General features: G+C 46.2%; 2 protein-coding genes and 1 long non-coding RNA gene across 3 annotated transcripts; 2 read left to right on the plus strand and 1 right to left on the minus strand.

Annotated features, from left to right (window-relative positions):
* Window positions 1–778: 778 nt before the first annotated feature.
* RPL28 (ribosomal protein L28) lies at window positions 779–5422 on the minus strand. The gene is made up of 5 exons (XM_066627778.1): window positions 5319–5422; window positions 2827–2918; window positions 2381–2504; window positions 1557–1675; window positions 779–912 (listed from the first exon to the last, which is right to left on the minus strand). The coding sequence occupies exons 1-5, from the start codon at window positions 5386–5388 to the stop codon at window positions 823–825; spliced, it is 495 nt and encodes a 164-aa protein (XP_066483875.1). The 5' UTR covers window positions 5389–5422; the 3' UTR covers window positions 779–822.
* Window positions 5423–8979: 3557 nt separating this feature from the next.
* LOC136654288 (uncharacterized) lies at window positions 8980–15828 on the plus strand. Its single transcript, XR_010794595.1, has 3 exons — window positions 8980–9175; window positions 12436–12614; window positions 15637–15828. It is a non-coding gene; the product is annotated as an uncharacterized lncRNA (long non-coding RNA).
* Window positions 15829–18463: 2635 nt separating this feature from the next.
* Window positions 18464–25428, plus strand: LOC136651771 (germ cell-specific gene 1-like protein). The gene is made up of 5 exons (XM_066628442.1): window positions 18464–19424; window positions 21094–21141; window positions 23452–23604; window positions 23794–23905; window positions 24770–25428. Exons 1-5 carry the CDS (start codon window positions 19115–19117, stop codon window positions 25116–25118), a joined length of 972 nt encoding a protein of 323 aa, XP_066484539.1. The 5' UTR covers window positions 18464–19114; the 3' UTR covers window positions 25119–25428.
* The last annotated feature ends 760 nt before the right edge of the window (window positions 25429–26188 follow it).

The raw sequence follows: 26188 nt of genomic DNA on the forward strand, positions 1-26188 counted from the left end.
GTGGGGCATTACTCAGGGTAAGGGGAAAATATCCCCTTACCCTGAGGAGACCTCCAGCACGTTCCTAAGCAGCATTGGATGTCTCGGAGGCCATGTGCCCCGCTGCACCAGCATAGCCTAGAATTGGGTGCCTGTGATTGTCCCAACTCATTCACAAAAAATTCCACCAGCACAATAAACCATAGGAAAGATTAAACTTGGTAGGAGTTACATTGATCTTGTGCAAGTGTACCTGGAAAGATGCCATAAGAAATATGCTACCAGCCCTGTAGAACCCATAAAATTCTCCTTACTGACCACCCCAGTCAGCTGTCCAAGGCTTCAGAAGGCAAACAAGAAGCCCATGTACCTTCCCTCATTCTACAAAAGGGACCAGTGTGTGCCACCTTAGGTGCTACTCTATGCTGCACCAAGTTCCTGTCTCTTCCCCACCCCCACCACACGTAGGCCTTTGCTCAAAAGCAGAGCATGGTTAACTCCAGGTTGCAAGAACATTTCAGGCCACTGTCTGTGCAGCACCACACTCCTCCATAGGATACTGTGAAGAAAAGTAGAGTCACCTGCCACTTTCAGACAGGCTGCTCTACCTCTGTTTGTCCCTCCACACAGGCACTTTGCCCTCTCTGTCTCAGCAAAGATCATCTCATTACAGAAATGCAAAGATCAATTAAATGAGAAAGGCAACCAGGATTCCAACTGCAGGCCAGGATTCCTACGTTCAGTAGGAAAGAAGCAAGCCTGGAATTCACAACCTTATCCACACTACTCAACCACACTGTTTCTGGGTCTAAATTAATCCTTTATTGGATATTTTAGGAACTCTTATGCAGCCTTGGTAGCCCGGGTCCGCTTCTTCTTCACCACCACTGGCTTCTGGCTACGCAGAATTGCGCTGGCACGACGCAGTGCAGCCTAGAAAGGGAGAGAGGATGAGTGGGTGGAGCTTCAGATTGTCCCACAGCCCCAGTTGCTTTTTCTACAGAACTGTATCCAGTCAACCTTCCCATAACCACTCTGGCCTATAGAACGGTTTAGGTGCATAAGTTCTGTCACCTAAAGCATGTTGGCTCACCCTGCCTGACAGCAGGGTTGACTCTCCAGCCTATACTATTCGTCCTCCTCAAGAACCAATCTGATGAGTGCACTTCTCACTTCCAAACAGAGTAAAAATAAAAATGCAGGGAAAATGGGAACTTTTCAGCCTTTAGTAATGAAAAGGCCCAGTGCTTTAATGTGCACCCTTTATCAGTTCAGTGACCATGACTCCTCACAATACAAGCAAAGAAGATGTGCCACGCTGATATCAGAGTATGACACAGGGCTTTGTAGACAGCTTGATCCTCACTGTGAAATGTACTGGTCAATCTGCAGCAAGAGATGATTCTGATTTCTCTCACTTTCATACACACACCAAACTTCAAAGACCACAGCCTAAGCAGCCATCTTGTTTGCAATAAGTTGTCAGTGTCTATAATAGTCTCTGCAAGGACAATGAATATACAAGTGTTAAGTACAAAGCTACAGTGACAGAATGAGAAAAGAGCAGACCCTCTTACCATGCGAAGGTCCTTGCGGTAATTGTTCTTGCGAATAATGTGGCGGAGGCTCCTGAGCGTGGCGCGTGCATTTTTGTTGATAGTGATCTTCTCATAGGAGGTGGCTGGCTTCCGTTGGCCTGCAAGGGGGTAAAAAAGAGAAGCTTAGGCTGTGGGGGGAGAAGAGAGACAGATATAGACTATCAGGATGTAACAGCTCCAGTTCCAGGATGGTAGTTCAGAGTATGGAAAAGGTTGTACATAACTACAATACAAATAGTTTTTCTCTTGCCACTTCCCCATACTTCAAATAAAATACCTTGCAACCACCTTCTAAGGTAGGCTGATGTTCTCATACCAAAGTTACACAACAATGGCTAAGAGAATAGCCAGCAAGTTAATTCAAGTAAAAATTCTGCTAGGCCTGCATCCCAAAGCTCGTGCATTAAACCAAACTGTTGCTACATCAACATGTTCCTGACCCCCATTTACAGGCATGTGCCTCATTTTTAGAAAATGCATTCCATTCAACAAAACCAACATTTCCAGAAACCTGAAATGTGTAAGAAAGCAGTGACAAAGGAGTACTGGTTTAGAACAGGCGTGCTTGCATAAGGGCAGTACAGACAAGGAGCTGGTAAAGGTATTCAAGCCCCACTCTGTTTTAACATTTAATCCAATACTATCTCCCCACATGCGCTTTGAGACTACTAGTTGTGGTGTGCCATTTAGGTTCTTCCACCCTTTAATATCCATGGCCTATCAATAAACAAAACCAGCAAGTTTGTTGTTCCCTTGTGTCTCTCCCAACTCAGTAATGTTTTGCTCTATTTGGGCTAACCCACCTGCACGTTTCTTGAGGACCACAACAACACCCTTCCCATCAGCAGCTGGCTCCACCCCAACAGTCTTGCGGTGGATCAGCCCATTGTAGCGGAAAGAGTTGCGGGCTTTAAGGTTGTTGGGTTCCTATGAAGAAATAAGAAAAGCTATGATCAGGACTCCTTGGTTGAGTTAGGGAAGGTCAGCGACAGGGTCAATGCTCCACTTGCAGAAGGTCCCAGATTATCAGCCCCAGGGTTGGGCTGAGGAAATACCCAGAAGGGATGTTGCCAGCAGTGTAGACACTAGTGACCTGGATGAACCAAGTGTCTGTGAGAGGCGGTTTCCCATGCAGTGAGCACAGAGGTTCAGAATAAGAGGGCTGGGAGAAACATGGTCAAAAACAGAATGGAGGAGTCCTTTAGGAAAGAACTGAAAGCCTGGACTCCTGTGTTCTTCTGTGGCTCACCGTGCTATATGTTTGCTTGTTTCTTTTGATAAGGAAACTTGAACAGTTGCGTATGATCATCCATTGCAGGTGGGCAGACATCTTGCAGAAACCTGGATGTGAGGAGACCAAGCAATTGAAAACAAGTACTTCTATTTCTTTAACCATCACTGCTTCTACCTCCTGCTACCTCTTTAAAAGTTTCAACTGTTACCCTCACAGTAGCCTTGTGGGAAAAACAGGAAAAAATTTTATGATTTTATGATCTTTATTACTGCAACACTCCATTTAATTTAGGTGAGTTGACTTCTTTTGAGAATGAGGTGGGAAAGTCTCCAAAATAAATCCTTCCTATTCCAGAAGTCATAAGTATCACCATTAGGGTCTCCTTACCACCCCCCTTAAGTCCCAATTATACTTCTTTTATTATATCGGTGCTTCAACCAATCTCTCTCATTTCCACCTATTGCAATAACAACTGTATCCTAGTTCCTCCAAAAGGAATGCTTACATGGGGATTAACTGGCATCTGATTACTAATCTGTGAGACAGACCAATAAGCAAGATACTCTATTCCAAAATTTACATGCAGCATTCCCTACCAATACACAGAAGTTAGAAATCATCATTTATCTTCCTCCTCCTTTCTCCAAATCTATGCAACAACAAACATCAAAACCAATGGAGGAAAGAGGAAAATATACTTAAGGGCTACGCTCCCTTCCCTCACTGTGGACACAAACATGATATTCTACTACTAGGATGCTCTATGTAGTTCAGAAAACCATCAAATAAAGATCAGCATAAAAGACTCATTATAAGCAGCAAGGACCACACTCTACTTCACCCACCCATATTCTACTTAACACATGATGTCCAATATCTCTCATTACAGTCTTCACTCTAATTACAATCTCTAGAATACCTGTTTTCACAAAAATCACATGCTTTGTGTTGTGTTTCTACTTGAAGGTGTGCTGTGGTGCAGGGACCATCATTCCGCTCAGCTAGATCACTCCTTAGCTGGACATCCTAAATCCGGGCTATTCTGAAATCTGGACTTTTTTTCTTGTTTTTTGTAGTGTGAACACTAGGTATTCTGCTCATTACCACATACAGTGCAGGTACAGGCTATGTAAGTTCTACTCTCTGCTCTGCAGTGCATACCTGTATTGACACTATTGAAAAATGTCAGAGGCCAGCAGGCTAACAGTGGCAAGAGGAAGCATTTCTCATTATTTTAATGCAATTATTCTGAAATCTAGACAAATCCAAAAACCAGACACCTTCCTGTTTCAAGCAATCCAGATAAGGCACTGGTTCCCAACTTGTGGTCCACAAGACCCTGAGAAGTGGTCTGCGAGGCCTCAGGAAAAAAATAATCATAGACCACCAGAGAACAGACTGAGAATGGAGAAGCTTCCAGTTGTGGGCAGTCCGTTTTCCAAATTCTCTAGTGACACTTGCTTGGGAGATGCTTCCCCATGGACCACCAAAGAGGGTGGAGAGACACAGAAGGCTGCAGCTGTGGGCAGTCCATTCTCTGCCCTTTCTGATGGTCTGTGGCTGAAGATGTTTTCCCAGAAACCACCAGAGAGTGGAGAATGCCCACAGCTGGCACAGCATCTGGTCTGCAACCATTCAGATTTTTGCCTTAGTGGTCCATGGGCTCCTAAAGGTTGGGAACCCCTGTGATGAAGGATACAGCCTGTAGCAGTCTCTCATTCACTTAAGACAGAAACAATGTGTACTTCTACTTAAGAAGAGCCCTGCTGGATGAGGCCAAAGGCCCACCTAAGTCCAGCTTCCAGCATCTCACAGTGGCCCACCAGATGCACTCAGGGAGCACACATGATACCTGCATCTTGCTGCCATTCCCTTGCACCTGGCATTCTAGGGCAGCCTACTTCCAAAACCAGGAGGTTGCATATGCCCACTATAGTCTGTGATGGAACTTTCTTGTAGAAATCTGTCCAGTCTGCTTTTAAAGGCATCTGATGCCATCACCACATCCTGCGGCAAGGAGTTCCACAGACTAAAGGCATGATGAGTGAATAAGTATTTCCTTTTGCCTTTCCCAACTCTCCAAACACTCCACTTGAGTGGATGTCCCCTGGTTCTGGCGTGGTGTGTGAGAGAAAGAGCACCTCTCTCCGGCCAGATTCCAGCACCACGTCCTGTGGCAAGGAGTTCCACAGACTAACCAGAGCCCCACTGGAGCAGGTCGGGGGGGCATCCAGTGCAGCCTCCTGCATGCCACAGTGGCCCACCAGACGCCTCAGAGAGCGCACAGGAGGCCCGGGCACCAGTCCCCTGGAAGCAGGTCCCCGGCTCACAGCCCCCTGGAAGTCAGCAGGGCGCTCCAAGCACACCCGCTGGACCAGCCCCAAGGCCTGCCCAGGCCAACCCAGCCCTCCTCGATCCTCTGCGCCCCCCGCCTGCCTGCAAGGCCAGCTTTCTTCCCCCTCCCAACCCCTCCAGGACCAGCACGAGGCGCAGCCCTCCCCATTCACCTCCTGTCGCTACGGCGGCCGGAAACGGAAAAGGAGGGGCTGCGCTGTGGCGAGGGGGTTTTATAGGCATGCCCCCTCACCAAGCCCCTCCCATTCCCTCAATCCCGCCTCTTCCGCTACCCGCCGGAAACCATAGAGTCGCGCGTCAAAGTCGCTTCCGGTGCTCTCTCTCCCATAGAAAGCTTTCTCACTACCAAAGAGACGTGAAGGGCTAGAGCGGCACTGTTCCGTTCCCATAGAGACCCTCCGAAGGGAAATAAGAGGCCGCCTCAGGGTCTTGTCCCTAAGGTGGAGGTTGAAGTGTCAGTCGGCTTCCGTAGGGCGCTGAGATAAATGGATCACGTTATTTCTGCCTCACAGACTATAACGGTCACTCCCCCGCTCGGCAACCTCCGGAGGAAGGCCTCGGCTGCCTTCGGAACGGGGCTCGGCTACCTTCGGAAATCTTCGTCAATCTCCGCAATCGGCTTCGGATAACTTCGGCTACCTTCGGAGACAGGCCTCAGCTGCCTTCGGCAATCTCCGGAGCATCTTCGGCTAAAGCCTCTCGGCTGGCTTCGCGCAGTCTGAGCGGCCCGAACGAAGCCGAGGATTTCCGAAGGGCGTTTTCGGCCGTCCGCTCGTGGTTTGTGCTACCTCGGAGGTGGCGAGAGCCTGCTTCGGTTTTGCGCATTTCATTAACACGGCGAAGTAAAAAAAGCAGCTTTTTTGAGTTTAGCTGCCTCAGGGCACAATCCTAGGCAGGTCTACTTGGGAGTAAGTCTCATTATATTCAATGGGACTTACTCCCAGGAAAGGGTGCATACGGTGGCGTAGCTGGAGGGGGGTGCAGCGCCCAGTCTGGTGGGTAGTGGGCAAGTGGCCCCTCCCTTTGGAGTCATTCCTGGAGGGGGGAGCAAAACGGAGCTGTACTGCACCCCCCTCCAGCTACACCACTGGGTGTATATAGGATTGCATTGCAGGCTCACTTTGTTCCAGCGCAAGCGTCCTGTGCCACCTCAAATGACAGATACACTCTGTTGTGATGGGAGCTTTCTGGTGCCAGAGCCGCTTCTTCCAAGTTCATGGGTGCTGCCTCAGCATGTGATTAACCTGTGGAACTCCCTGCAACAGGATGTGGTGATGGCATCTGGCCTGGATGCCTGTACAAGGGGACTGGATGGGGAGTCTGCAGAACTCCTTGCCACAGGATGTGGGGATGGCATCTGGCCTGGATGCCTTTAAAAGGGGATTGGACAAGTTCCTGGAGGAAAAGTTCATCACAGGTTACAAGCCATGATGGGTACATGGTCCAACCTCCTGGTTCTAGAAGTAGGCTACCTCAGAGTGCTGGTTGCAATGGAGTGGCTCCAGGATGCAGGTCTCTTGTCCTGAGTGCTTCCAGAGGCATCTGGTGGACCACTGTGAGATACAGGAAGCTGGACTAGATGGACCCTTGGCCTGATCCAGCAGGGCTTATGTTATGATGGGTATACAGACCCAGAGTAGAGAGTGGGGGAAAAATTGTGTGTATCCAACACACAAAAGTCACAGAATTGTGACACACACAAAAGTGGGACCAAAAGTCAAGTATTGCTAGAAGGAGTAAGCATGTATTGGACAAGATGTATGCTGTAAATTATTTCCCTGCCTCCCTCTGTTGTTATCCCTTTGTTGGCAGGGCAGGGACCTGTTGTTTTTGAAATGTTAAATTTCTATAGTTATGCATTTTGATGTTGCTGTATAAATAACAGAAAATAAAAGTAGGTCAAGGGGCTGAGTGGAAAGTTCACACACAATACTTTTGATGTGGCATTTAGGGAGAGGGAAAAGGGGAATAATTTCCTTGGAATTGCCCCCCCCCCCTTTGCTACTATGGTATTTGTTTTATAGTAACACTCCTCCAGGGCGGTTGCTGTGTAGCATTAATTTAAGGGATTTCTGGCAGACACCAGGATGAATACCACCACCTGTAAATTTGCCCAACTGTTTTTGTGTATTTTCCATTTGTATAATGCTTTAATTTGTGTTTAACTTTTTTATATAAACTGCTTAGAGAACACTCATGTAGAAAAATTGGAAAAGTGGTACATAAAGACATAAAATAAATTCTGTAATAGGACAGTAGTATGTTGAGCACAGATGAGTATATAATTTTATCCAATTTTGTAGCCCACTCCATAGCAGAATTTGCTTATATGCAGTGATTCTTTGAAAATATATTATAATAAAGTTGCCCAAACCAGATTAAAATGTGCAGCTAAAAGCCAGCCCCCACCCCCCCTTTTTGCATTCCAATTGATAAAACCTCAGAATGTTACTTTAGTAGGGTAGGACCCAATAGCATAGCTAGAAGGGGGGCAGTGAAGTAAGTACTGTAGGAACCACAACACACTGTATAGGCAGCCCCTCCCACTCGCTGTCAGACCCATTCTGGGCAGTGATAGCAACATGCAGGAGATGCCTTTTGATTCAGTGAGCGCCTGCGCATTGCTGTTGCTGCCCAGAGTGGCTCCAATGGTGAGTGGGAGGGGCTGCTTACACAGCATGTTGAAGCACCTGCAGTACTTACCTTTTTGCCTCCCTCTAGCTATGCTACTGGTAGGACCTCCAAGGGAAAAGTTGGAATAAAAAGCACAACTAGTCCAGCACTTCCCTCTCCCCCACCTCCGCACCTATGCCACAAACAGAGAGGAGATGTACTATGACTTGTGCAACTGTGTTAAGCCACAGACTGAAGGCAACAAACCCACAGGCTCATAAATCAATCTGACTTGTGGTGAAAATTTCTTTCTCATCCCCTCCCAGTGGGTCAAATCCTCAGCAGTAGCAAAATCCATTCATTGGATTGTCCCAAGTGAATTTTAATTAGCAGAACTCAGAACCATCTGAGATCACAGCGCTGGTGGTGGAAGGTGATGGTGATGATTATAGCACCATCTATGCGCATGACACTTTATAACAGATGAGAGGACACATCCCTGCCAAACAATCCGGAAATAGACACAAGGGAGACAACAGAGAAAGAGGAGGCGAAGTGAGGCTGAGTAAACAGAACAGGCAATCAGGAAGAATATGCAATTATCTCATGCACTCATACTTCAGCTCAGTTGATTTGGGTAAAGAAACTAGGGAGTCACACCAGTCCTCATGGAAATAGTGGGTTTTGAGGAGGGATCATACAGGTTCTGATGCCACAGAGAAAGGAAGGAAAGGGGGAGGATCTGTTTTATGACCCCACTAGCCTATAAGCAAAGCAGTAACAAGGTGTATCCTTAATAAATGTTCTCATTTGTCTCAAGCCCCATGACGTTCTCTGCTCCCCTAATTCAATCAATGTTTACAGCCCATATTCTTTGGGGGGGAGGAACAGCTGTGCATATCTACTCACGACGTGACTGACTCCTATATCCCCATGTTCTTTTGCAGTTTGTGTTTCAAGCACTCCCTCCCCCCTCTGATTTATTCGCTGTCTCTTGTACTTTTGTTCTGACTGGCTTTTTTTTTTAATGCCGCCTTGTGACTTTCTTCATCTCCCTGTGTAATCTTTTACACCTCCCCACAACTTGCTTTGCACGTCTCACACCCTCCCCCTCTATTTTCCACTTATTTTCTCTTTCCCTGTAAACCTGCCATGCTGTGATTTAAAAAAAACCACATTTCTGCATAGTTCCCCCTTTGAACTCTCCTCTGGACTAATTTCACACTTTCCTCTTCAATGCTTGCTCTGCAAATGATTTTTGACTGTTGCTGGAGACAGGCCCCTGCAGGGAGGGCGGCCTCAACATTGCACAGATGTAACAACTGCCTTGAGGACCAGACCTGCAGGCGGACCAAAAGCCAATTCCTGGATGCCCCCTGCTGATACCAATCCAAAGGTGTGTGAATAAACAAGGAGTCTTGTTGACCACCATGGTTCCTTCTGGAGGAAGCAAGGGAGGAGAGTGTGTGCTGACCATGGGTGACGATATGGCCTGCCTTTTGGTGGGGGGGAAGGAAATGTCCTGTGTTCCATGAGTTTCTCTCACATGTGTCAAATGTCCTGGTTCACAACCTCACTGACCCTGCTAACTTGTCTTCTGCTCTCCATTCCTTGTTCTTTTGCTTATTCTCCAGCTTGAAGACTCAAATGCTTGCCATTTAATATTTTTGTCCTTTTTGGTTGGACCTAAATAAAGCATTGTCCTCTCCTCTTTGGTCTGACACCACTACTCTGCTCCGCCTTGTTCCTGGTTGACGCTACCTTCTCACTGCACACTGTGTCCTCTTTTTGATTTTGAAAATCTGACTTAGCAGCAGTGGGGGGTGGGGGGATTGCAGTTATATTCCGTCCAGAATACCTGCTGGGTATGCAGAGCCATTCCTGGCTTCTAATTTTGGAACTAACAGCAGCACAGCAATCTACTATATCTCTGGCATCTGCATCGCCTGAAAGCTGCTTGGGTATCCCTTGCATTGGGCCGCAGTAGCAGTGGAAGTTCCTTCCCCCATGTTAGTAGGCACATATCACTGGGTAATGTTTGGCAACCAGAGCCTGGCTTGACCCGATTTGGAGGCAGGGGGCTTCCTCAGGACATTAATGCGCTGGTTCAAAGTGCAAGGCCTTGATGGCCAACAGGCAAGTCTGCCTGCTCTTGTCCTCATTTTCTTTTACTTGTGTTCCTTCAACTTCAGGGCAGTGAGGGTGTGCATGTTTTTGAGGTTGTGGGTCAGGGATGGCGGAAGTAATTAACCAGCTATTGATTGTCCAGGCGGGTGGAATGATTTGGAAGGGAAACGAGGCCACATTGAGCACCCACTCAATGCACAGTGTGAAGCTGTCAAGAAGGGCGCGGTGCAGATGGCATTGCTCCTCTGGCTCCTCCTGTCCCTGCTTTGGGGTGGGGGGTGCCCGTTCGAGTTGCAAGAGGCCATCCAGGAACTGCAGAGTGAAAATACGCAGCTCCAGGGCAAGATCCAGAACCTCACTGAGTCCCTGAGTGAACTCAGGCTCTTCATATGGAACCGATCACAGGGTGAGACCTTGGCACCTGGATCACAACTTCCCTCCCCTCCATCACCGACACAATCCCAATCTGTACTCCTCCCACTGAATCTTATGCCTTCTCCCTCCACCTTACCCCATTCCCCATTTTTCCAATAAATTGATTTGTAGTAACCTCCGATTAGAGCTATGTGCAGCAAACATGTAGCCTTTATGGCTGTGGAGATAAGCTTGCAAATGTGTGGGCAATGGCATGTTCTGAGGGTACATGAAATAGGCACTTTGCTGAATCTAACCAGGTTTTGGTCTCATCTGTGCCTGAATGAGTGACTGTTGAGAACTCCATGTAAGCCAGCTTGATTTCCATGGTGAAAGAAAGGTGGGATTGAGACTGAGGGCAGGGATTCAGTGTGATGTACGGTGACAATTAGTGTCCCTAATGCATGTGTTTGCTAACCCTTCGAGCAGGACAAGGTTTGCCATCAAATAATGAGGAAAGGAAACTGCCCCACTCAAGCGCTGTGAGTAGCGGGTGGAGAATAAATTGTTCAAAATGAGAATAGACATGCTTAATATTTATATATTGCAGAATTTGGATGACCTTGGGGTGGAACTTGAGCATAGACCAGACACCGATTCTTTCTTTATTCATTTAGTTTTGTAATATGTTCCAAGTACTCACCTACCCATTGTGCCTGCCTTGGTGGGCTGTCTTAGCTGAGAACGTAGCTCTGGGTGAGGCCAGATGCCCTGAAGCTTTGAAAGTTTGCACATTTTCATGTATGGGGCAGCAAGAGATGATGGGAAAATATACAGGCATTTAAATATGAAAACGCAGCAGTTTTGACTGCTGTGACTGAGGGCACAATCCTAACTGCGCCCTGGGCCAGCACAAATCCCTTGCACTGGCCCAGGAGTGTTGCAAATGTGCTGTAAAGCATGTTTGCACATCCGTGAAAGTAAGCTGCGCCAGTGTACAGAGGTGCGCTGGCCCGCAGAGGCCAAATCCAGCTTCTGTGGCAATAGAAGACAGTATTTCCATGCTGGCCAAGCTCAGCCGGCACAGGGGTCTGGGGGGGGACAGGCAGAAGGCAGGGAGAAGGCATTTTGGGATGTGGGGAGGGAAGGCAGCAGGTGAGCCTGTGGGTGGGTGGGCAGAGAGCAGGAGGCAGAGCCAGGAACTGGTAGTTATGCTGGATCCTAGCCACATTCCTGGGTGACGTGGAGCGGCTCCTAGCTACTCCGTTCTGCTTGGATCTGTGCTCGTCAGGTGGCACAGATCCGAGTAGACCCATTGTGGCCCCTGTGGCTCTTCCTGGGGTAAAGTTTCCCCTTGCCCCGGCTGAGCCACAGTTGGCCCCAAACTCGTACCAGATACAGAGCAGGCCTGCCGGCCTGCCTGTTCCAGCACAAGTTAGGATTGTGCTGCCCAACTTGAAAAGGTAGTGACAAAGTTGTGATATATTTCTCAGACAATTGGGGACTTATTTTAGAACAATAATGAAAATCTGCACCCGTGAATATCAGCTTTGTGATGTCTAAGGACTCTTATTCCTCAGATAGCCCAATCCTGAGCTTCCTGGCATCCGCTGGAGCAGCAGCGCCAAAGCAGTTACCACTGTATCCAGCAGGCGCAGTGTAGCAGCCGGAGGTCTCGGGGGATGGGGACTTTTGTCCCCTTCCCCTAGAGAAAGCCCCAAACCCCACAATGGGGCTTCTCAAATCTATTTTACCAGCACAAACTTGAGAGACTCCTTCTGGCCCAACACAGACTTCAAGGTCCAATGAAAGAGGAAGGTCTGGTCTTGTACCTTCTTGCTGCTCCAGCCCTTTCCAATTGTGCCAGGGTTGGGCCAGGCAGAGCAATGCTGCATGGTCACTGTGGCAGCAGCAGGGCGTCACACAAGCAGGCTACGAGGCCAAGCACCCCCTACCGTTCCATGAAGTAGCACCAGTGCTATTTGTACCACTGGTTGGAAACCACCGCCCTGATATTTTGCTGGGGAAAATCAGTAGATTTGCTTCTTGTTAGGCAAACAAGCGCTTCTTGCAGTATGGGAATGAGCCAGGTCAAATGCGAGAGATGTTTCTGGGGGTTCTGTTGGTATCCATGCCCAAATAATGGTTCATTTCCAAATATGTCCTTTCTTTCAGGTCCTACCTCTGAACACCTTCTCCGCGAGCACCTTTCTTGTCACCCAGATGCCCACTGGCGAAACAATGGCGCCCCCTGCCTCTGTGCACCTTCCTGCTTGCTTCTTGTTGTTCTATCCCTTATGGCTACGTTGACCAAAGTCATAGGATGAAGAAAACCCTCCACTTTGGACACTGAGGTTTGTGCTTGCCCTATTTCTCCACCACTGCGGGGAGTGGGGCTTTGACATTTCCCATGGCTCCCTAGGGGAAGGGCTGACATCCTTACCCTTGCAGTATCAACAGTTTGAGCTTATGCCTCCTGTTTTAGGACTCTTTTCCTCCTTCTTATCAGTAGATTTCAATGTAGTCACCTGTCCTTGCCCTCAAAGCAGATGGTTGGGCGTTCCAATTCTACGTATCCTGAGTTTGAGTTGTCTTTTACTTAGAGAGTAAGTAGAGAATAGATTTGTGGTTTGCCCTATTTAGATACTGAGTTCACACAGAGTGAGGCACATTAAAGATCTGAGACAAAACAAGGGGCAGGAACAGCATGGTCTTCTGGTCAGATTACGTTGCCTCTATGTGTCATATGGCACATTGGAAGCTGCCTTTACACAGAGTCAGACCATTGGTCCATGCTGTCTGCCCTACTGAATGATGGTGAATCTCCAAGGTTTCAGGGGTTTTGTGAGCTGTTACCTGCTGGAGATGCTGAGGATTAAACCTATGATGTTTTGCATGGGCTCTGAACTCTAGCACCATGCTTCAATCTCGCCTTGCAGAAAAAAGATATATGACAATTACAGTATATTTAGTCAATCATTCCCCTCCTGTTAATGTTCAGGATTTCAATTTAAGATGAGTGGGCTCTGTAGAAGCTGCACCCAGTGTAGATAATAGGCACACATGCAAAATTCTTGGTTCTTATGTTGGAAGGGCGGCAAGGTGGGTGGGTAGGTGGGGAGAAGATTCTGAAAACTTCCCAGATGACTAAGAAAAAGTCAGAAATACACCTTTTATTTTAGCAGGTTTATTTTTGGTTTTCACAAGATCCTGGGAGTGTTCATGACTGGTTATTTTGTGCGCTCTCCCCCTCTTTTTATTGGCCCTGCCCAAAATTCAAAATTTTATCTGTGTAATTCTCCCTCTGAAGCTAATTACATTTTAAGGGGTAGGGTCTGAATTGGGAAATCAGTGCAGAGGCAAAGAGTTACAGCACACATGTATACATGTTTACTCCAAAGGAAGTCCCACTTTATTAGTGGGACTTACTCTCAGGCAAGTGTATTTAGGGATTGCAGACTGAGGGCCCAATCCTATCCAATTTTCAAGTGCTGGTGCAGTTGTGCCTGCGGGGTGTGTGCTGCATCCTGTGGTGGAGGGGTAGTCACTTGGGCCTCCTCATGGTATGGGAACATGTGTTACCATGGGGCTGCATTGTGGCTACATTGGAGCTGGAAAGTTGGATAGGAATTTTGCCCTTAGAGCCCATCCTATCCAACTTTCCAGCGCTGATGCTTGGACTGCTTCCTGCAGTGGGAGGGCAGTTACAGAGGCCTCCTCAAAGTAAGGGAATGTTTGTTCCTTAACCTTGGGGCTTTGTTGCAGCTGCATCAGCACTAGAAAGTTGGATAGCATTGGGCCCTTAGACTCCTTATGTCTCAGTCTGATGAAATGGGTGTGGGTGTAGGCAATGCGTTTGCACCTCCTTTTGGACAAAAAATAAAATTGAAAAGGTATCCAAAATATCACTTTAGCCAAGATCAAGTGCTTATCATTTTTTTTTAAAGGAGGCTGAGGCCTGCTTGAAAGCAAGGTTGCCAACTTTTTATCGGCCCTGCTCTTTAACACCGACCCATTGATTTTAAACTTCTATATATTGCAGAGCCTTGACATTTCAATTTTATGAATCAAGTGTACCAGGAGATATGCACAGGTCCCAAGCAATTTAGCAGCTGAAGCTTTCTTCATTCATCATGCAAGGAAAAGCGTCACCATATAGGAAGTTCCCCTCCTCACCAATTCCTAAATGTATTTGAGATCTGAATTTTGGCTTCTTGGTGATGTGCAAATGTTCAGAGATAACTTGCCTTGAGCACATCCATTTAGCTGAGCTACTTTGAAGCACTGAGTCTGCATTGCAAGGGTAATTTCCTTAGGAATGAACTATTGCAGGAATTTCTCTCTGTGTGAAATTTTTGTGGGGAAAATAAAGTCAGAGAAGTCCTTTACTAAATAGCCACTCCACATCTCAATAACATGAGGGGATCCCTGTAGAAACAGCTCAATTCTTGAACTGAACAATTCAATTCAATGTTCAATTCTTCCCCTCAAACACACACACGCGTGCGCACAGACACACAGATATCTGTCCTTGAAACAATTTATTACGAACTGTCACTAATCATGCCATCCTAAGGGAGGGGTCAATGCAACTGTGGCAAATATGGGTCATTCGATGGGCTTTTTCCATCACGCAGGACATGTTCCCATATGGTTTGTCCTTGCAGGCCACAGTACAGTATAGCCTCCTCTGTGCTCAAGCCCCAGGGCTGATTGTCCCTGAACAAGCCAGAAAAAGAAAGAGAAAAATGACCTATAAATTGCAGTGAATATGATCTCAGAGACATGGCTGTTGTTTATTGTAATATGTCCTTTTTCTGTGATCGTGAGATGCTGTTAATAAATTGCCTGAGAATCCATACATCCTGATTTCCAGCCCCGCTCTATTCAAAACCGCTAGTCAACCCCGGAGTCCTCACTCCAGTTAGACTGATTAGAGGACAACTGTACCATTCACAGTTGTCTAGAGGAGGGAATTTGTGTAATTGCACCTTTACTTACCCCTATTACAGTATGATGTGACAAGCTGCATCTGCTGAAAGTCTCTCTTCTGTGCAACTATTAAGGGTACTAGAACCTTCTTTCTCCATTACTCCCAATAGCATCTGGTGGTCCTCCTACTCCTAGTTCCTCTAATCCTCTGTGCCCCACACAGAATTGAGGAGCCCCCAGTTTGCTTATTATAATCCAGCAACTACACATGCTTACTTTTTTTGAGAATTCTGGAGTCCTGACTTCTGACCCATCCAGCTAGATTCTCTCTGTTTTAATTACTTTGCTGTGTTTAAGCCCGTGCTGGCTTTGGTGAAAGTGGTTTCGTTCTCCGACATGTTGACCTTAATGAAAGGGACACACAAAAAATCTCCTTATTGCCAGCTGGATGTTAATCCCAAGAGATGCCGACCCAAAAGATGAGAACTGTGAACCCAGGGCAGGAGTGATGGATTGGTTGGGGGACATCCAAGGGAAATAGGACCCAGCCATGCAAACAACGAGACTTGCAAAACACAGGTAAGCACATAGACAAGAAGCACTTACAAGGAGAAAAATGCAATATATCAGACAGACTCAGAGGAATAGCCTCTCTAGAGATCTGTCTGTCTAGACATCCATATACCCACCCACCTTTCTGTATTCATGCCTGCCACCTCTCCTCTAATCAATAACTATTTTATTGGGGGGTTCACAATAGAATTCTACCACACTTTCAAAACTCCCAAGTTGCAGACCTTGTCAGTAACAGCCTTGCTTGCCTATCCTGCAAGTAGGCTATCTGCGAGAACTGCCTGGTCCCTAAATGCTAGAAATGCAGATTGCTGGGAAATCTTCCATTTCAGAAGGAATTATCAATATATGGCAGCAATCAATGCACCCACTGACATGCATGTCTCTGACCGGTTATCGATTCCTCTCCCATTATCTCACTTCAGTTCTCTATCCATACAGCTCTATACAATTTGCCTTTCTGTCTACTCATCCATCTCTCAATGCACTCTCTTTCTCGCTCTCTCGCTCTCTCTCCCTCCATCTCTTCTGACCCCAGCTGCTCCCTCATCTCTGCATCCAATTTCTCATCTTTTCCTGGGAGCTAGCTGATTGCAAAAGGAAGACCAGAGCTTGCTCTGTAAGGCTCTTCCCTCCTCCCCATCCCCTTTATTAGATGCTAATCCCCACACTTGGCACTGGTACCCCCTTGGCACTAATGAAGAGGTTTTTTTAATCAGCAGCCGCTGCACTTCTCCGCCTGATTCCTATCCCCCAGGGACCTTGTTGCGCTGGAGGGTGCCGGAACTCTTCGCTGCCTGCTCATTTATCACACAGCTTAGGCGACCTCTTCACTCAGTGCAGCCAGCTTTGAGAGAACCTCCTGAGTCTATTGCTGGGCAGTGATTGGGGAACATTTTCTATGGTAGGCACGCTTAACCCTCAGAAGGAGTTTCTTACCTCCTTCCAAGCCTTTCGGACGACAGCTACTCAGAGGGTGACTTTGCAAGCATCACTCCTTCACTGGAGATCGAACTTGAGACTATCTGTCCAATGGTGGTCCAAGTGCGGTTCAATTGGATGCTTTTTGGGTTGATCTTCATCCATCAGATTGACTGAGGGAGTCAGGATCTTGACCAGCCTTTTTTGGAATTCGTTGAGCGGCCCATCACCATAAGAATCAGAAGTAAAACTTCTTGGGTATTGAACACCAGGGATTTTTTGTCCTTCTAAATGGAGTAATTTCAGACTGAATCAAACAATTGACCACTGAGTGAGAGCATCAAAGTGACACTGTTGCTTTCTGTTGTTAATGGATGACATTTCCGTCTCTTCATGGAGTCAGCTCTTCGTCAAGCGACAGACCAAAAGGCTGTGAACAAATTGCAGTTTTTCTGAGGTTGAGCATTACCCAAACCATTCGGGCAGCTGTCCAGTCACAACCTTTTTCAACCCCAGCTTTGGGTTTTTTTTAGCACTCTTATGCTTCAACTTTGTATGAACTTCAGATTTTGTCATTCCTTTCAGAGCAGCTGTTTGACGCGGCGGATCTCAAACTGCTTACATCAAGGTTGTTGTAATTGCCGTGTCGTCTTTTTAAATTCTGCAGCCTTGTAGGAGAGAACTGGAGGTGATTTTTTTTTTTAAGACGCAGTGATAGATTCAGGATAGAAGATAAGAGATTGGATTCGTTCTTTCCGGAAGGAAAGTGGATTAGAATATAATTCTTAAAGGAGGATGAACAAGCAGCTTTCTGAGCTGTCTGATCCCCAAGGGACACAGCTGTGTGGATTTTGGAGGCAGAGGTGTAACTGTTCAGGGGGGCTGGCATTGAAGATACCTTCTCATTGAGCTGGAGGGCCAGAAGGTGTCTTCAAGTCCCAAACCTTGACAGAAGTGGCAAAATTGTTTGAATGAAAATTAAGGAAAATCTGAGAGAGGGATGAGTGCTTGTTATATTTTGAGCAGAACCTAGAAAGGACACAAAGGACAGGTTTTGAGGGTGAATAGAAGACTGTGCCATAAGGCGCAGGAAATTGCAGGCCCTTTGGCCAAAATCTGAACCACCAAGGCACCACTCAGCCCCTGTTGCCAATCTAGAGGCAAAAGAGCGTTAAGGTGTCGGTAGAGATAGGACTTGCTAGCTAGCGTCTTCAAAGAGTTGGGGTTGGAGCCTCCACTATCTTCAAAGTGTCCCTTTCCTCCATAAAACTCCAATTGCTCATCAGGGCTATACATGGCAAAATTTCAGAGGTTGATCGAGGTTTTGAAGGGCTGCTCTTGAGCCCTTCCTCTCAGCACAGAATCAGAACCAGCAAATCAAATCACTTAATGCCTTGTGACAAACATTGAGTTTGAACTAGCAAGATAATTTTTCCATCCAGGTTTCTTAATTTGATCCTGGGGGGGTGGGGAGCAGTTTTTCACTCTTGGAAGTTAGTTGGCTTCTCACAGTTCTGATAAAACATTTCAGGGCAATCCTTATAGCATTTAGACTGTGGCAGGTGGGTGTGCATGTGGGGTGTGTGTGGACACTTCAAAATGTGAAGGAGACCCCCTCTGCCCATACAAAAGAAACTTGGTTTATTTAGAAGAAATGAGAAAGAAATCATAACTGTGGATTTTAAAAGACTTTTGGATCTGCTTTATCCCATTACCATTCTATGAAATTCTTAAGGGATTTAAGATTTTAATTTAATACATGGTTTAATCTGGACAAATGACTTATAACTGTTTTTTAACAGGACATTGAAAGATTTATTTATTTTATTAACACAGTAATGAAAGGGAAGGATTAGCAATGACAGCGAGAGAGAGGGAGTGAGTTTAAAAGACTCATTTAAAGATTGGGCACAACCTTGAAATCTATCAATCAATTATTCTAACCACAAATGTCCAGTTGTAACCTGGACAGCCTAGAAGTAGATTCTGAGCTCTCAAAGCATTTTCATCCACGAACTCCCCTTCCTTTCCCAGATGAACTTGTTTGGCATCCAATACTCTCTGGCCTTAGATAACTCTTATTGAACTCTGGTTCCCACCCCCCACATTCTCAAATAACTAGTCACTAAAAAGGACAGAACCTGGTTCAGTTGAATTTCAGATACTGTTTCCGTGCAGTGGTTTGTATTAGAGGAGCTGTGGATGTATTCAATGGATGGTCCACAGCGTATTAGTGAGGATGGAAAAACCATGTTCAAAGGAAAGGCAGGACTTGTACTCTTTGCAAAAAGGAGTTTGCTCAGAATTGACCTCTCTCTGCTAAAAAAAAGGAAGCATTAGAATTATCTGTTAGAACGTTAGGGTGACTTTGAACCATTGGGTCTAATTTTGAACAGCAAAATTGCCAAATCCTTGCACCTCTTGGACGATGATTAAATTGAGCCGCAGGGCCCGCTCGATGCTCTCTTTGGGCCTCAACTCACTTGCCCTCTGCTTCTCCGTCTCGGCGTTCTGCACCAGCTACTGGTGTGAGGGGACACACAAGGTGGTGAAGCCTCCCTGCCTCTCGGCTGTCAAGAAAGGGAACTGCGTGCCTGTCAACAGCAATGAGACCATGGATGGGAATGTGACGATGGACCCCCATGTAGTCCAGTACATCTGGGAGACAGGTGAAGACAAGTATGCCTTTCGATATTTCCACACGGGCTTCTGGCTCTCCTGTGAGGAACATCATGGAGGTATGAAACGGGTACACACCTCAGATTCAGGGGCTGTTCTTATGTTGCTAGATGGGAAAGGGGGAAGAGGTCAGCGACTGGAAGTCGTGTGGATACAGTCAGGAAGAGTCAACTGGTCAGCTGAGGGCTGGGGCTGGTGCATGTATCAACAAAATGTTGGTGAGGAGATGCAAGTGAGGAACTGTGTAAAATAAAATAAAAACAAATAATCTGGAGCACTCCAAGGCAGGTACAGTCCGTGTGGGAAGAGGGTAGGATGAGAGAGAAGGAGGACATTGAAATAGGGACTTTTCATAATCCTATAATTTGCTGTTTTAGGGCCCAATCTTATCCAATTTTCCAGCACCGGTGCAGCCTCAATGCATCCCTAAGGAAAGGGAACAAACGTTTCCATACCTTAAGGAGGCCTCTGTGACTGCTGCCCCACCACAAGATGCAGTGCATGCCCCATTGGCACAGCTGCAGCGACACTGGAAAATTTGGTAGGGTTGGGCCCTCAGTTCGTATTAACAGGTTGGCTAACAAGACAATGCCTGTTTATTGCTTGACACTCCAATTATTATTTACAAGTTCTTAGAGAACAACGGCTGCTTCTGCCGGTGCTTCTTTCACGTGTCTGAATCAAACCCTCTCTAGAGGGTTTTAATGTAAGCCAATTTCACCAGCTCCACATGGGACCTCTCCGTGAGCTCATTACCAGGTGAATCTGGTGTCTTTCTCCACAGTGCTGCAAACCTCTTGCTGAGGTGCAGAGAAAAGGGCCCAATCTGGATACGGCTGCGCAGCGAGCAGCTAGAGGCTCACTGCGTAACAGGCGTCTGCGTGGAGCAATCTAAAAGCAGCCCACGTGTCGCAGCCGTATTGTATAAAAAGGACTATTTGGGAAAATGTTTATGAAAGAAGCAAGGACTTGAGGAGGAAGGAGTCGAAGATAGCAAGGCTAGCCCTCCGCAGTCAAAATAATTCATTGACCATCAGGCAGAAATTTGTTGCCTGAGACTTCACCTACTCATTCTGCCTAACAGGAGTGTCGTTGACAGGATACAAGGAGAGATTGCATTTTCAGGTGGAGAGAAAAACCTTGGGCACAGAGAATGGGGTGGAACTAGGAAATAGATGGGGCAGTAATAAATGAGCTTGTTCTGGATGGTATGAATGGATGGTAGAGGGGTGTGTGAAAGGGGAAACTCAGATAGGTGCAATTTTTAGGTTATCTCTGTATTGTGGTTTGCCCCCAGAACCCCAGTTTGCATAGGTACCTACATTGTTAGCTGGTTGTGTAAAGTAGCAGTTATGTGGTTCTAGACCCTTCAGATCAGCCCAGGTCCTCCCTACCACCACCTACATTCCTCTTGCTCATGGTGTACAGTACTAGGCTAGACGTCATAGTTTGCCACCCCTAACAATATGTTCCGCACCCCATATCTGGTGGGCTGGTTCCACCCCCAGAGCAGGTTCTGGGCACACTGACTTGGGTTAAGCTGAAGTTACCAGCCACAGGAGACAATTGCCTTCAAGGTTGGGTGAGAGGTAGTGAAGGACTGTTATCTTTGCTGGGGGGTGGGGGAGAGCAGGAGGAGTCTTGACAAATGTTGGCACTAATTGTCAAGTTCAGATCCAGCCTTGGCTAAACCAATGTCTCCTTCTTCCATTGTCCTACCCTTTCCAGAGGAGAAATGCCGAAGTTTCATCGAGCTACCCCCAGAGTCAGAAAAAGGTGAGACTTTGGAAGTGCACAGCTGTCCATTTTTGTAAGTGTTAAACAGGTGGAAAATGGCTGACTACATGAGGCTGCATTATGTGACTGTTGAGCCCAGCGTTGAATTTTCCAACCATCCAAGGTTACAAGCTGTCTTTTTCAGCCCTCAGAACTGGCCCATCTATGAGGCCAACTGAGGCCGTTGCCTCAGGCAGAAGATTGACAGGGGTTACCCTCCACCATCTGCCTGTTTGCCTGCACTATTCCTTCTCCTCCAACTCCCTGAAGTGGAAGAAGGAAGATGGAACTGAAGAGAAAGTGTAGTGGAGAGGAGAATCATGGGCTACAGCATCAGAGACTCTTCTCCACACTTCCTCTTGCTCCATCCCCTTTTCCAATTTCAGAAGGACCAGAGGCTGGTATATAACTACAGAGAAAGACTGCTAGATGTCCACTGGTAAACTCTGAACATTACATGCAGAACCTTCAAAAAGGAACTGTAAAACGTGGGACCCAATGAAGTTAACAATAATAACAAAGGAGCTTAACAACACTGAGGTCTTCACATAACATTCACTTTGCAAATCCCATGTAGAGACTTTGTACAGTAGAACCTCCAAAGTTGACCACCTCTCTATATTGACCACCTCCTTACATTGACCTAATTTTCACAGTATGAACAGACACTGCATATACACTATGGGAGATCAACCTCTCTATATTAACCACCTCTGTAAATTGTATCTTGACCATTTTGAGCATTGCACAGAGTATTAATTTACCCTCCGTAAGTTGCCCACTGAACGCGATACTGTGGGCCTGTGTTTTGTATGGTTTGTCCCATCTTGGAAAAGCAAGAAGCCACGCGAAAATCCCTCCCCTACCCCTGCTAGCACATGTGCAAAAGGGTTTTTATAGGTGGGCACACTGCACATAGCCGACAGACCTGCGCCAGCTGCCAATTGTACCTGATCATGTACCAAGTTCTGAGGGACATGAGATTGCTTGTGCATAGTGAAGCCACTGTCCTTTCACTTTGGTTCCCATCACCAGTGCATTACGTTACACTTCTATTGAAACACAACTGCTATTTTGCTGCCTATTCTCCTGGTTTGGAGAGATCCTTCTGGAGCACTTCACAATCCCTTCTGGTCTTTACCACTCAGAAAAGTTTAGTGTCATCCACAAACTTGTCCACCTCTCTGCTTATCCCTGTATCCAGGTCATTTATGAAGATGTTGAAAAGCACCAGTCCCAGGACAGATCCTTGAGGCACTCCACCTTCCACCTCTCTCCACCTTTTTTGTCAGTTGCCCATTGACACCCATTCTCTGTTTTCTGGTCCTCAACCAGTTCCCAATCAATGAGAGGACCTGTCCTCTTATTCCCTGACTGTGGAGTTTTCTCAACAGCTTTTAGTGAGGGACCGTATCAAAGACCTTCTGGCATTTAGTGAATCTGAGGAGACCCAGTGGAGGCCAGGCAGCCTAAGTAAAAAAGTGTTTTTGTTTTTTTCGCTGTTGGGGCAATGTAACATGCTACAAGCTATGGGCTGGCAAGGGGTAGCATTGGTCTACCTGTCTGCTATGAAACCAAGTATTTTTTTTTAACTTACAATTTTTTTAAGCTTATGAATTTTCAGGGGTTTTTTTAAACACTGATTGTGGGCTATTTATTCTCTGTCTCTTGATATAGATGTAGATGATATAAATAGTAAGCATCACAAGAGGATCAATTCTCATTGATATTTGCAATAAAACTTTTTAAAAATCCAATCTAAATAATAACTTGGCCTTGCATTTATTGTCCTGGGAGCTAAACATGATAATATTTAAATGCCTTTTTTCCCATTTGTTGACCACCTCCCTATGTTGACCCAATTTCTCCAGTCCCTTGGGTGGTCAACTTAAAGAGGTTCTACTGTATTTTAATTTATAGTATGGGAACATGACCTTGATGATGCATTTGTGTATTGGATCTGTTGTAAATGTAAGATTTGTAATGTTTTTATGGAACTAAGTATATGCTTATACTATGCATTAAATATTTCCAGTCACTATTATATCCATTTTCAGAACAAGTAGTGATAGCTAACAATTAACAATATAATCCTATGCATGACTACTCCAAAATAAGTGGGTCAGTGTAGACAGGATTGCACCCTTAGTTACATCTATTGTGCCATTCTAAAGGTTTGCAGTAATATCACTATATTAAAAACATTCGACCTTTATAAATATTAAAACTCTGCTGCTTCCAAGGTTCACTGGGGCCAACAGCTTGAATGTCAGTGGCTTCCATTCTCTACAACATACATTCTTTTTGCAGGGGTGCTTTGGCTTTCCGTCGCCTCAGAATTCCTCTATATCATCCTGCTGAGTGTGGGATTCCTGCTGATGTGTTTAGACGCTCTCTATTATGCAAACTTCATCGACGGACTCAAGATCAATGCTTTTGCTGCCGTGATCACTGTTCTGTCAGGTATCTCAATGTTGATCCCCTTGCACGTGAGCCAAGACTTCCCATTTCTACTTTCCTTTGGACCAAGAGGCTCCATTCCTTTCTAACCAGAGCTCAGGTCCCAGACTTGATGGTCCCAACAGGCAGAACCAGTATGTAGAAGCGCCATTGCTGGGTTCCCTCTGAAATAACTTTCTCCTCTTCTGACAGGTCTCCTGGGTATGGTGGCCCATATGATGTACATGACTGTCTTCCAGGTGGCTGTGAACCTGGGACCAAAAGACTGGAGGCCTCAGACATGGTATTATGGATGGTCATTTGGGTGAGTAACCGATAGGATTGAAGATATGGGATGTAGGCCTATCCTCTTCAAAGTTTGATAGCATGTCGTATGGCTGTGTGTACTGATAGGGATGGAGGAAAAGAGGAGACTTGAGTTGGCAGGCAGAAAGGAGGAAGAGACAGAATGATGGACAAGGTGTAGGAAGATGGATAGAAGAATGATAAGAGGAGAGTTGTTGATAGATGAACAGTGAAATACTTGCATGTTGGAGAACTGTATTGAGCCTCAGCGATAACATAGTGGATTTTCAAGAACTGTAAATTCATGAACATAAATTTCAAGAACTTAAATTCATGATTTGAATGTGAGTTTTTTAATTTAAAAAAATCTGAAATTTCATTCTTTCATCCTGAGGAGTATGTTTGAAAAATGAAATGGTAACTCCTGATAATTAATTTTAAAACCACAAGACAAATATCATGTTTTTCATTTTCTGTTTTTTCCCCCTAAAATCTTAAAAGACATTGGATTTGAATTTTTGCAAGCAAATTAAGATAGAAGAATTTGCTTAAGATGTCTCAACCCTCCAGTTTTGTTTTAACTCTGGGCATTGGAACAAGTTACTCTTTTTGCACCTCAAGGCCTCTGTCTGTAACATGGGCACGTGATCGACTACGTAAGATTAATGTGAAGATGTGCGAAGTTGAAGGATTCTAAAACTTTAGAATTAGGACTCTGCTGGCCCTGTTCCTGATACCTGGATGGATGAAGGGATAGACAGAGGTGTGAGCATGAGTGGATAAATGGAAGGAGTGGGCGGCCAGATAGTGCAGCTAAGGAAGAATCAACTTGGGTCCTGCATCTTTTCCCCTTGAAACCTCTCCCTGATGTTTTCCTCCACAGCATGGCCTGGCTCTCCTTCACGCTCTGCATGTCAGCCTCTGTGCTGACCCTCAATACCTACACCAAGACCATCCTGGAGTTTAAATACCGTCGGCGGATTTTCGAGAAGCACACGGCATCAGCAGGGAGTGGCGGTGGCCCTGGTTCACCTGCTCTGGCCCCTGACCTTGAACGTTTCCTGTGGGACAAATACATCTTTAGTGTTAGTGACTCTCTGGATTTCTCCCCTGGCCCGCCAGGCCCCATGGCTCCTGGTGGGGTGCGAAAGGCCTACTCAGGGGGTTATGCTGGGCTTGCAGGGGGACACAGTGGTGATATTGGTGATGAGGATGATGGGGAACTGTGCTAGAGAGAGTACACTGGATGGAGAAGAAAACTGTCCTCCTTCACATAATCTCTTTTCTTTCCTTCCATTTGCTTCCTGACTCACCAGGCCATTTGACCCCACATATATGCCGACTACAGTAGAACCTCCAAAGTTGACCACCTCTCTATAATGACCACCTCCTTAAGTTGACCTAATTTTCTAGAGCCTTTTTTTCCCCATATGTTGACCACCTCCCTATGTTGACCAATTCCTCCAGTTCCTTGGGTGGTCAACTTAAAGAGGTTCTACTGTATTTCATTAAACCACAAAAACTGTGGGCTTAGGGCACACCATGACAACTTAGCAGACTTTGGTCTGAATACGATGTTTGGATTGATGGATTGGAACCACCTTGAACCACAGAAACAACCTAAGCAATTGATTAGTGGGGAAGTATTATTTTGGGGGTGCTACAGAAGCAACACACAGACTATGTGTGCTTCAGGAGAGGCAGTCCTGTCATGAATCAAGGGGGGGCAATTGCTTCAGCGGTGGATTTTGCACTCTATTAAGGGTGGAATCAACAGATCTGGCCCACCAGCAAGGTCCACCGGGAAGTTGTGCACAAACCTCTCAGAGCCATGTAACCTTCTGGTGGGTGGTGTCCTGTATTAATTACTGCTGCTTGGAGTTTACACCTCCGGCATTAAATATCTCTGGCTACTTCTGTGGCTCAGTATTCTTTGTGATGTGGCAAGGATTCTGGGATGTACCCCTCAGATTGTGCAATACAGTTGAAGGGGGGAACAGACAGCAGAATACTTTGGCCCAGTTCTGTTACCAGTCCTTTGATGCGTCTGCCTTCTGAAAGATTCCGTGTCTCGGTGTTGAAGGCTGCAGGTACTGGGCTTTCAGCAGCCCGGTGGAAGTAGCTGCAGCGACAAACTTTTGCCTCGTTGTTTGGGTGTTGTAACATCAGTTTGTGCTGGTGGATCTCTGCAGAGCTCTTTCTGCTTTGTTACCACTCAGTCTAATAACAGAAGAGTCCCATTTACCGAGTATTTGCTGATATACAGGATGGGACACTTTCCCCCCCCCAAATCTGTTTATAT

The sequence above is a fragment of the Tiliqua scincoides genome, chromosome 5 (assembly GCF_035046505.1).
Source record: "Tiliqua scincoides isolate rTilSci1 chromosome 5, rTilSci1.hap2, whole genome shotgun sequence".
Lineage (NCBI taxonomy): Eukaryota > Metazoa > Chordata > Lepidosauria > Squamata > Scincidae > Tiliqua > Tiliqua scincoides.

Coding starts and splice junctions, on each gene's coding strand:
- RPL28 (XM_066627778.1), bottom strand. CDS start 5,388: ATGCCTATAAAACCCCCTCGCCACAGCGCAGCCCCTCCTTTTCCGTTT. Junction 2,919..5,318: donor GGCCGCCGTAGCGACAGGAG/GTGAATGGGGAG, acceptor CCTCACATCCAG/GTTTCTGCAAGATGTCTGCC. Junction 913..1,556: donor ACCGCAAGGACCTTCGCATG/GTAAGAGGGTCT, acceptor CTCCCTTTCTAG/GCTGCACTGCGTCGTGCCAG.
- LOC136651771 (XM_066628442.1), top strand. CDS start 19,115: ATGATTAAATTGAGCCGCAGGGCCCGCTCGATGCTCTCTTTGGGCCTC. Junction 21,142..23,451: donor ACCCCCAGAGTCAGAAAAAG/GTGAGACTTTGG, acceptor TTCTTTTTGCAG/GGGTGCTTTGGCTTTCCGTC. Junction 23,906..24,769: donor TATTATGGATGGTCATTTGG/GTGAGTAACCGA, acceptor TTTCCTCCACAG/CATGGCCTGGCTCTCCTTCA.